The sequence below is a fragment of the Alligator sinensis genome, unplaced genomic scaffold (assembly GCF_000455745.1).
Source record: "Alligator sinensis unplaced genomic scaffold, ASM45574v1 scaffold677_1, whole genome shotgun sequence".
NCBI lineage: Eukaryota > Metazoa > Chordata > Crocodylia > Alligatoridae > Alligator > Alligator sinensis.
This window is the reverse complement of record NW_005842276.1, coordinates 1,534,538-1,546,381: the sequence shown is the minus strand read 5'-3', so window position 1 is coordinate 1,546,381 and position 11,844 is coordinate 1,534,538. Positions and strand designations below refer to the sequence as shown.

General features: G+C 41.2%; 1 protein-coding gene across 1 annotated transcript in view; it reads right to left on the bottom strand.

Annotated features, from left to right (window-relative positions):
- Positions 1-1,838: 1,838 nt before the first annotated feature.
- Positions 1,839-11,844, bottom strand: part of GREB1L (GREB1 like retinoic acid receptor coactivator) — a 209,169-nt gene continuing 199,163 nt past the window's right edge. The window contains 4 exon segments of the mRNA XM_006027932.3: positions 1,839-5,447; positions 6,784-6,922; positions 8,381-8,581; positions 9,600-9,741. Of these exon segments, the coding sequence (XP_006027994.1) occupies positions 5,284-5,447; positions 6,784-6,922; positions 8,381-8,581; positions 9,600-9,741 (646 nt within the window). The 3' untranslated portion in view covers positions 1,839-5,283.

The following is an 11,844-nucleotide window of genomic DNA, read 5'->3' as shown; positions in this document are numbered from 1 at the left end:
TCTTTCCCTCACTCCCGTTACTTTCTCCCTCTTTTTTTCTTGCTCTTCTCTCTCTGCTCACATTTTCCTTCTCTCCTTTTTCTATCCTCTTTCTCTCCCCCCGCTTTCCTCTCTTCTTCCCTTCATTCTCTTCTGTCGCTCTTTCCTTCCCCTCTGTCTCCCCCTCTCTCTCATTTCTGTCTCTCACTCTCCCCCTTTCTGTCTCTCCTCTCCTGTTTATCTGTCTCTCTCTTTACCTCTCTTCTTCTCTACTTTTTGTCTCCCCTCTGACTTTTTCTTTCTTTCTCTCCCTCTTCCTCTATTTCCCTCTCTCCCCTCTCTTTTTCTGTAACTTTTTTCTCCTTTCTCCTCTTCTCTTTCCCATTGTCTCCTTTTTTTCCTTCTTTCTCTCTCTTCTTGGTCTTGTGTTTTCTTTTTTGTTAAGCGTGTTGTGATGAGAGGGAAGAGGGGGAGAGAGAAAGAAAGATGGAGAGAGAAAGGGGTGAAAGAGGAGAGGGGAAAGAAAAGAAAGCGAGAGGAGACAGAAAAAGGAGTGAGAGAAAAGGGCAAGAAATGAGGAAAAAAGGAGAGAGAGGAAAGAAAGGAAGTGAAAGGAGGGGGAGAAAAAGGAAGAGAGGAAAAGGAGGGAGAGAAAAGGGAGAAGGGCAGGAGAAAAGAGGGCAAAAAAGAGAGAAGAGGGAGGGAAAGAAGAGAAAAAAGGGAGAAAGATAAAGGTCTAGGTGGGAAGAGAGAGAGAGAGAGAGAGAGAGGGAAGGGGAGAGAAAAAGGAAGAGCCAAGATTCAGACATAGACACAGTTTTAAATGTTTTTTCTATGTACCTCAACGTACCAAGCAGCTTGTGAATGCTGCAGTGGTGGGGCAGATGGAGTATCCCACAGGAGTGCACGGGAGTCACCAGTGCACTTGGCAGCAGACCTGGAAGTGCACAAGAAGCACTTCCAGTCCACTTCTTGGTCCACCGGGGAGTGTGCAGGCGCTCCCCGCCCCCGCCCCGTTCAGTGACTGGTGTCTCCTGGGGGGGGCACCCGGGGTCTCCCCATGGCTGATCATCAAGTGGGGGTGGGGGCCTGCACGCTCAGCGGCAGACCCAGAAGTGGACCGGAAGTCCTTTCGGTCCACTTCCGGGTTCACTGCTGAACATGTGGGGGGACCCCCATGCTCCTGTGGGACGCTCCATCTGCCCCACCATCGCAGCACTCACAAGCTGCTCCTGGTACCTTGAGGTATGTAGAAAAAGCATTTAAAGCTGTGTCTATGGCCGAATTGCTGATTCTCCAAATCAGCATTGAATCCACAGAGCCAGATTTGGCTGAATCGAATTGGGACAGTGATCCAAATCAACGAGTCGAATCAATGTCCCCAGTTCGGGCTGGATCCAAATTGAATAGGGCCAGTTTTGCACACCCCTAGTTAACATTGGAGTAGTTTTGCTACACATATCTGCATAATTCAACCACTGCATCAGTATCCTTTGATTTTTTGCAACAGTTATGTCTGTTTACAATCCTTAGTGATTTTTTTTCAATTGAGGGCAGGGGTAAGTAAAGAAAACTTAGAATAAGCTAGATTGTTAAAGAACTCTTGGCTTTTTAACTAATACATTTGTATACAGTTGTTTCCATGGTTTTCCATTAATTTAAAACACTAATTTCAAAATGTTCTCCTGTATAAGTTTTCCTGGAAGGTGATAACATTTTTAGTCTTAATCTGTTCTACAGCACTTTCTCAAAACAGCAAGCACAAAGAGAGTGAGGCTGTCTTTATGGACAACACATATTGTTATGGGTAAGTAACTTTTGCTGTTAAGAGTATGTACACAAAACTAAGATATTTATGTACATGGAAAAGCCTACAGATTACATCATTTTTCATACTGCACAATAAAAGCACTACCAACACTGGGAAGTTAGGGTGTATCTGGAAGAGGTAATGCTCCTCGTAATGAGTTACTGACAGCACAACTGCTCAGTAGTGAGCAAATTTAAGATTATTTATTGAAAGAGTATAACATAAGGAAATCCTTTACACTCCTATTCTATCAAGCTGACAAGTCTGAAGAAAATGCAGACTTACATAACAACTTTAATATATTCAAATTTAATGAAAGCACATTATAAACATACTTGTAGCCACAACTGCAGACAATTTTAATCATAAACAATAAAATGTGAGGTAGACTGACTAGTGAAGCTAAATTCACCAAGTTTTTTAAGAAAAATTGTACACTAAGAAAGCAACACTTTTACCCCCTTCCAAAAGTCATAAAAAGCAATTGCATAAGTAACAGCAAGACATATCTTAATATGATTTTCATTAAAATCTTAGTTTACATTCAGTATTAACCTGTGAATGGACATTCATGTCTACAGGTAAAGTATAATGCTGGCCTATGTAATACATTCATAAGAGTGGCCTAGATGGTAAGGCTTAAAACCAAAACAGAATAGCAGTACTCTGGGTGTCAAATAACCGTCTCCTTCCCTTGTAGTCAGTGACAGCAAGCTATATTTTTCAGGCAGGCAGGCCTAGGATTCTTGTAACTATCTGGTGCTGTAGTGTTAACATATCAAGAATACAAAAATACGCTGCCAAAAAACCCTTTCTTCTGCACTGGAGATAGTGTTACGGAAATCAGTTGTTCTTGTTTGGTAACGGAAGGTAGATACACTGACTTTCTGATTTCATTCTTGACTTTGAGGGCAATTTTGCACCATGACTTTTCATCACAGGACTAAATCACATTAGTAGTCTTAGCACTGGAATTTTAAGAACTTAGTGCAAACATCAAGTATGCAAACATATAGGAAACAATTTAGAACATTTTATATCTTCAGGTTTGCAGAATACAGGTAATTTCTGAAACTTGCACCATACTATATCTCAAAGTTATTCAGTCAACAGTAAGCCTTTCTAGCAAAATCAGATCTACATTTAGGTGTATAACAAAAGCTTCAAGTAATATCTCTGGATCTTTTAATTTTGCCAAATTCAAAGTATATTTTAAAATCATAAGGCAGATCTTGTATGAAGGACAATTAAAAACAAATCTAAAGAGGGTGGGTCATTTACTACATTTACAGCATCACAATTAAGCTATATTAAAACCAACATATGCAAAGCCTTTCCCTTTTGGCTTCAGTCTAAATATATTACGTTTTTCATTATCTGTAAACATCTTTTCAAAAGATGAAAGAAGTTGCTTAACACTTTGTTCAAAATGCAGTTTTGGCAGGCCCTTCCTGGTTGAGTTGCAGGTCAACTATAAAGTCCGTCATAACTTCATAAAAATGTAAAGCAGGGAATGAGTATTACTGATTTACCGTCTCACAAAATGTGCTATATATATCTTGGTAAGAGGATAGAAAGAAAGTGTATGGGGGGGATATATTTAGAGAATGCAAAATATGTAATCATTTGAGTAATCACAAATATGGAATACTACAAATGTTAATTGTACTAGTAAAACTGATGCCATTATGATGTAAACCCTGATGCCAACCATTAATGCACCAATTTCATTCTAGAACAGCCCAATAGTAAATTGAAGGGAGTAATGTTTTAAAATGAAAGAAATGTACAAATATCACTACAACCAATATTTACAGAAGTTTAGTATTCATAATATGAGAGCAGCTTATTTCAGGCACTGTATTCAACTCTGTCATTTGGATTATGAGCAGATTCTCTTGCAAATGGTCCCAGCTCACTTGGAAATGATTTTTTGGTTGGTTAGGCAAAGTCCCAAGTTGTCATACTCTTCCCCAGGTGTCGGCAACCTGGGGCCTGCACAGCCATTGGATCCAGCCTACAGATGGGTGGGGCTCAGGTGGCAGGGGGCTTTATTTACCCCTGCTAGGACCAGCTGCCCAAGAGCTTCACCCATGCTGCAGTGTGGCCAGGTGGTGGGGGAAGCAGCAGAGATGACAGCTAGGTCCTACTAATGGACTGCCTCAGCGCCAGAAAAACATTGTCAGCCATTACCCGACCCTGTTTTGGCTTGCTTTAAATACTGTGCCTGGTTTCTGTACCTTGTCACCCTGTTTGAATGCTTTATTCACCACTGGGTGGGCAGGTGAGTTTGGACTTAGGTAAAACAATTTTTTAACCTCAGCATGTGCACTCTAAGGCAGGACACCCAGAATAACTGCATTGCAACCTGTGCTGACAGGAGTTGATGCATGAGGATATTTGCCTGTATTACGTAAATGGTGGTTTCACCAATTTTAAAGCCTTTGACATAGGCAAGTAAGGTTCTTTGGGTAGATGTGATTAACTTTTTTCCAACTAGCAGTTGGTCTAATAAAAGCTCTTAGCAAGTTTTCGGGCCTACTCACCCTTCATCAAAGCTGGCTAAGAACTTTTTTCCAACTACACAGCTGGTCTAATAAAAGCTATCACATCTACCCAAAGAACCTTGCTGACTTGTGTCCTTAGATCACGTGGCTACAACCAAAAACCCAGCAAAACCTTTGACAGTAATGACAATTTGAGTAATGTTGCTGGTGTTTCATGACTAACTGAAGGGACAATATGCATAAGAAATCTTTTTCTTTTCATTATCGTAGCCAGTTATTCTACCCACAGAGCAGACTTTTAAAGAGGTGAAATAATGTAGAGAACCTGCGTGTACAATACCTGCCATGCATTTACTGATTTGTTCGGGTTTAAGTAGTAAACTTTAACTCCTGTGGAAAATTTGCCAAAGAGTTTCAATACATATACAATTACAAATCTTAAACTAACACTGCACCAAGAGAACAAGACTATTCCTTTTAATACAAATATCTAAGTTACTTTGTAATTTCAAACCCCTGAGTATTACTGTACCAAAGTACAGATCTGAAGAGAAATGGAGGGCTCTCCTCAGCATGTTATCTTCAATGAATTCCACATGACTAGTGAGAGTCAGGTAACATTCAGGCTAGTGGATGCTGAAGGCAGTTTTTCCCCTAGCTTAGCATAGTACAAAAAAACTCCTCTTGATTAAGCAAAATATGTCCTACTCCTGTAATCACAGAACACAGCTGATATATATTGTTAGTCACATATGTCAATTGATGAGGAATCATCTCGACTCCAAGATCCTTTAATCATAACCAAAGTGATGTTTATGCCTAAAAATAAACCTAGTTTAAATTTTTGGGGAATCCTTTAGAGTAGTCTAGATAAATAATGGTTGCACTTTGCTCCACAGTGATTGTACTTTAAAAGAACAAAACAAACAAACAAAAAACCAAACTGTCAAGTTCTTTTTCCCTTTGTTACTTGGTCTCCTCTCCGACTTAAATGTGACGCCCAGTCAGAAAATAGAGTGGTTTGTCATCACTGCTGTTGGCAGTTTGAAACTCATCTCTGAGACGGAACTGCCACTCATCTTCCAACTCTAAACGGACTATTGTTTGACGTAATGAACTTCTGTCTTGGCATATGACACACAAGGTGGCACCTTTGAAAAAAAGGAGGGGGGAGGGAATAAGGTTTTAGGCTACAAAATTACACTTGCAAATAAAGCAAGAAAATGTAAGGAGACATTTATTTTGAAACCTTGCCATTAGAAACATTTCCTCTGAAAAAATACACTCTTGAGAGGCTACCAAGGAATCTAACAAGTAGTAAATAGCATAGCCAGCATGTTCAGCTTCAAAGCAGTCTGTGTCCTCAGAAAAACCAGGCAAGTATCTCTATTTGCAGTGTAATTTAAAAATGAATACCATATATAGTGGAGAAAAAGTTATGCAAAAGATCTGAAATTCAGAAATTTACAGTGACACAAGGAGAGGGTAGTGGTATAACACACTTTTCTCTCTTTTATTTAGACATTGTTATGTGAAATTAGGGTACATGTGCCAAGGAGGAAAAACAGAATATGCAAGCGCAGCTTGTTGCACTGATGTTGCATTGGTATAATATAAAAATGATAGACCATACAGAATGAATGTATTCAGTAACCCTAGCTATTCTGTTATCAACTGTGCATCATGCACATGAAGGGCAGAAACTATACATTAGTCCTCAGATAGTTTATTGATGTCAAGTAAGATCTACCACATTTTCTTTGGCTGGAAAATCGGGTTTATCAAGGGTGGATTAGAGATCAGACTTGCATTTATCCCAACTCCCCTTTCCTTCCATGTCTTACTCTTACTATTAGCCATTCAGCCTCTGCCCCCATATTTGACAGCACTGTCCTTATTGAAAATTGAAGTAAAATATTCAAATGAATGAGGGTTTCCAAGAAAATAGGCAGGACTGAGGGAGGTGGAGAACTGTTATTTATTTGCAATGTAGTAGTATTTAGCTCCTTAATCTGGGCAAGGCATTGTCCAAAAACATAAAAAGACAATCCACGCCCAGTTGAGCTTTCTACTTGTGCAACTTTGGTTACACCCACTCTGTAGCTAGTCACTACTTCACTGGCAGGCTCATAGTTCTGAATGGGTGAACTACCTGCTCTACCCAATATGGCAACTTCTATGTACTGAAATCTACTTTCAAGTCATACCTTCCTAAAGTGGTCAGCTGCCTGTTGCACTGAGTTAATTTTACTTGCAATTGTATCTGATCTGCCCACCTGTTTTTATTGACAGTACTTTCATTAAGGCTTCTTTTCATTTAACTACCTTTGATACTTTGGTGGGAGTTCTACACAACTCAAAATAGAGGGAATGCATTTCTTTCTGGAATACGACTAATTAATCCATTTCTTTTTCCATATTTTAGTTTTGTAAGCTTTTACTTTGTGCCTCAAGCAAGAGACGTGCCCAACACAGAAATCAGATTACCTTTCAAGAATCTGAACTTCTTCAGAAGGTCTGCACCTACAAAAGAGTCACAGAGGTACAACAGCAGTCCACTGAAAAACACCCCCTCACAGTTGACATTGACAGAGTGCGGGCGGGAACTGACATAGCATATGGCCACCTGAAACCAGAAAGCAAAGCACAACTTTTTGGTTAGAAAAAACATGCAAAATAGACCTTATAGGGAGGTGGAACATGAAATAGCCGTAAGTGGCCAGAGTTAACTGGCTCAGGTGAAGAGGGAAAAAAGACTTTTTTTTTGGGGGGGGTGGTAAAGTTAAAACAAGGACTAAAACATGCAACTATCTAAGATTAATGACTATAGTCAGAGAAAGTCCTAAATTCATCAGGCTTATCTGTTACTTTTTCATGGTCCTATACAGAAATACTGCTGTCATTCTTACTCATTCTGTAGTTTTAAACCTATTTGTCAATTACTTTTGTGTGCTAAACTAAGCCCTTGGATTTTCCTTTAGTTATTTTTCGCTCAAGCAAACAGAATGGTACACAGTGGGCATGTCTACACGTTCATAAATGCACTGTAATTACAACATGTTACATTTAGTACCTGTAATGTCAGGTACTAAATGCACCATAATTGGTGGCCCTACTTCACATTACTGCAGGTGAAGGCATTTTCTGCAACCTTAATATGCATTAAACAGTCTATTGTGCACTGTTTTGCCTGTGACAGTAGAATTACTCTTTTGCCTATTAAGTGTCTCATGTAGATGCGCTCACTAGTGTTTAATTCTATTTCCCATGAGAGAATGATTTCAAGAAGGGGAGTGGTGCCTGCAGGGGAGGGGAAGTTAAAATCTCCGTTGTCAAAATCATCTGAACACCAGAAAAATATATTCACCCTATTGAAGGGACCCACTGTAATCTTAATTCCCCGAGTCTCCATGGGTTAAATTGTCTGCAGTTTGAACTTATAGCAGTTGTATTATTTGGTTTGTTTTTGCTTATCTGACATTTGAAGTATATTCCATGTAGAAGGGAAAAAAAGTTCTTGCAATGGGTACATTACAAAAAAAAAAAAAAGATGAGTATGTATCATTGGTGTGAGCAACCAGAATGGCATGCCAAAGTGGTATCAGAAATGGGGCAAGCAAAAACATGGTTGCAAAGACATTTCAAATGCATTTTTGAAAACAATAAAAATTTGGGGCGCACAAACAGTAAGGAAGTACATGGATGAAGAGCATTATCTAGAGATCGCTAAGCAGCACACTAAACTGTCTCAAGAATAATCGAACTGGGGCTGTTGCTGAAAAGAAATTATTACATTGTTATTTCTGATAAGCATACTCAATCACTGCATAATCAGTATTGGCAGAGCACAGAACTTTGCTCCCACACCTAAGGTTCCCTGTAACTGGACCGCCTAAGAGTTTTACTGCTACTGCTTCCAGGCTAATAAAATTTGTCAAGCCGTAGACACTGTGTTTGAGATCATGGCCCCAAGTTCAAAATCCAGGGATGATTCTAAGATGACATCATACAGAAATAGCAGTTTTAAAAATAAAAAAAAAATTATGAATTTATATTTGCTGGATCCTACTTTCCAATTCTGTACCTCAGCTCCGATGTTCAGGTAGCAGTCAATTGCCAGTACAGGGTTCTTGAAATTATGGATTGCCTTTGGGAAGAGTTTGTAAGTTGCATGCTGAAGGAATTTCTCCAGGAGGAACTGAGCCGGGGCAGCCAGAAGTGTGTGTTCACTGTCTGGAGCACAGACATACTGAAGAGGCATTATTGGAGCCAGGCTTTCGGATACCTACAATGAAAATGATGGATCAGTAAACACTCCACAGCTTCTATCTTCACTGCCTAGACTCTCTCTTTAGCAAGTAGCAATTACACAAATACAGCAACAAGAAAGTAAACGGGAAACTCCAGGACAGGCAACTCAGCAATGCCAAATGGAACTAGGATTTATTCCTCCGCTGATTATGTTAGAGACGTATCTCACTTTGAGGACATCCTCCATTCCTTTAAGTGACTGGTTTCATTTACATGGAATTAAAACGCAAGCATTTGCCTTTTCTGGCTTAGCCTGTGTCTGCTTCCTTCCCCGAAAAGATTCCTAGAGTAAGGCCATTACCAGCAATTGGAAGCCAAATATAGTTTCCTGACCACAGGTGAAATGTATTCTTCTGCTGAAACATCACTTAACAGCAGCCAGCAAATTCTGTAACAGAGTTTCCAAGTAAATGTTAAAAAGTGTTTCAACATCTGTGTGGAATGGCTGTTTGTTCATCGATAATATCAATGACTGAAGATCACTACAAACTACTACTGACAAGAGACGGACCAGTTACATGTCTTGTCTAGTCACATCCAGTTTAAGATTTAGTTTAGAAAGATTTACCCAGTGCTAATTAGAATTTAAGATTAGGAGCCCTTAAACCAAGCAACTGCTCAGCCAAAAATACCAGTGAATAACTAGAAATTAAACACTTTCAAGGTCCCAGCTGGCTCTTGGTGGTCCCATGTGACGAAACAGTTGTGTTTTCATGATTGTGATATCAAAGACACTCCTGGGATTGGTGCTGGAAACAGATATTTGCATTAATATTTATTATTTACTGTTTGTATGTACTGCAGTTGTGTTTAGGAGCTTACCCACAGACCATGGGTAAGCAAATCAAGTACTGAGCAAAGGGGGCCCGCTAACCCAAACAGCTTCCAGCATTCACGTAAAATATTCCATTTTGACCCCGAGGGAAGAAAAAGAAAGCACAGGTTTTACCTCATGCCCATCGCTGCTTTTCTGCCCACACCACCAAACTCACCATAATTTTTGGCTTAATGACAAAGTCCTTTTGCCCTCCAACTTGAATGTGTTTCTTCATGACACTGAAGTTGTTAAAGCGGCAGATAAGCAGGCCACTGCTGTTTGTTCTCAGGTTGAAATCTACATCTTCACAGAAGTACCTAGGCATTAAACACAGGGTCACTCATCTGATTGTGGATCTGCCAAGAGTAATTTTCTGTCCATGATACATACAGTTTATTTCAAGCAATTAAAAAGGGCTTTATGTTGTAGAAATGGTCTATAATGAGACTAACCAACCTTGCTAGTTCAGGTGAAGCTGAAACTATATTCCTTGGCCTGTCAAATGAACTGCACACTTGCATTTTGGACTGTCTTACCAGCTGCTTTGTTGGAAAAATTTGTATAACTCCTACATAAATCCTCTACCCAAAACTGAACAAATGTGTCTGCCAACATACCGGCGCACACCCACTGTTGAAAGACCTTCGCATACTAATTTTAAATTGAGAAACAGGTGTCCATCTTTTTTTTAGTATAGAGTTGGATAGCCCCTGCCATGTTCTGGCATGTAACACTTTATTTAGGGTTTTGGGGGTTTTTTAGTTTTATGCTTTATTTTTGACCAAATAAAAATCTACAGGTAAACAATCTCCCTTTCACAATGGACCCATTGTCTCTGAAATATTATCCAGGTGAACTGTTTTTGTAATTATGTGGCTTCTTTATGTTCATAGCCATACATGTACTAATCATAAGGGGCTATACTGCAGATAATAAAACCAGCTGCTACCAGTTTATTCTATTTGGGTGAGGTAAAGATCTAAAACTGCTGTGTTATGAAGGATGCAGACCAGAGAACTGCAATAGCAGTATCTTTGGCACCCATATAATGAACTGAGCACACCAGAAGGTGGTCACTCATACATACAACAGCCACACAGATGATGGAGGCAGAATCCAGTACAAGCCACCTTGGAGTCAGTGGTGAACACAGCTTGGTCTGCTGGTCATGGGGAAAAATTAAATTCTAGTCTTAGCAGGAATTTAGATTTTGCTTTGGGCTGTGGCCTTGAAGGGAAGCTACAGATAGGAATGGAAGCTGTCAGGTGAGCAGAAAAAGGAAAAGAAATGGTAGGTATCAGAGGAAAGGGGACGATCCTCCAAGCCCAAAAGAAGGTAGTCCCGACGAGGATCAAAGGGGCAGGAGGGGCAGGAGAGCATACAAGCCTCCATGGCTCACCAAAAACATCCGGAAATGTCTCCTTGCTAAAAAGGAGGCTTATTCCCAATGGAAAGGAGGGGTCATCACCAAGGAGGACTATTTGGCAGTTGCTCGGGGGTGTAGTGGGGTAGTTAGGTAGGCCAAGGCAGAGATGGAACTGGGACTAGCTTCCCGGATTAAGGACAACAAGAAGTCCTTTTTTAAATACATAGGGAGTAAAAAGAAGGCCCTGGGTAATGTGGGGCCCTTGCAGGATGCGACGGGGAATCTGGTTGTCACACCAGACGACAAAGCCAACATATTTAATGATTTCTTTGCCTCTGTCTTCCTCATTAAGGACCAGAACTGCCACCTCCCTGCTAGGCCCCCATCGGGCCCCGAGGGAGGCACACCTGAGCCCAGGGTAAGTGAGGATCTAGTTAGGGAGCTGCTGGAGGGGCTGGACGTTTTTAAGTCAGCCGGTCCGGATGATCTCCACCCTAGAGTTCTAAAGGAACTGGCCAGGGTCATTGCGAGTCCCCTGGCGCAGCTTTATGAGCACTCGTGGTGCTCTGGAGAGGTGCCGGAGGACTGGAAGAGGGCCAACGTGGTTCCCATCTTAAAAAAGGGGAGGAAGGAGGACCCGGGAAACTATAGGCCAGTCAGTCTTACCTCGATCCTGGGCAAGCTGTTCAAGAAAATTATTCTGGCACACATCCAGGAGGGGCCAGCAGGGAAATGCATGCTCAGGGGCAACCAGCACGGGTTCATCAGCGGCAGGTCATGTCAGACCAACCTGGTGGCCTTCTACGATCAGGTCACTAAATCATTGGATGCAGGGGTAGCAGTGGATATAGTCTTCCTGGACTTCCGGAAGGCTTTCGACACTGTCTCTCACCCCGTTCTCATTAGGAAACTGGGGGACTGTGGCGTAGACACCCACAAAGTCCAATGGGTCGCCAACTGGCTAGAGAGCAGCACCCAGAGGGTGGTAGTGGATGGGTCTTCTCGGCCTGGAAGGACGGGGGCAGGGGGGTCCCCCCGGGCTCGGTCCTCGGGG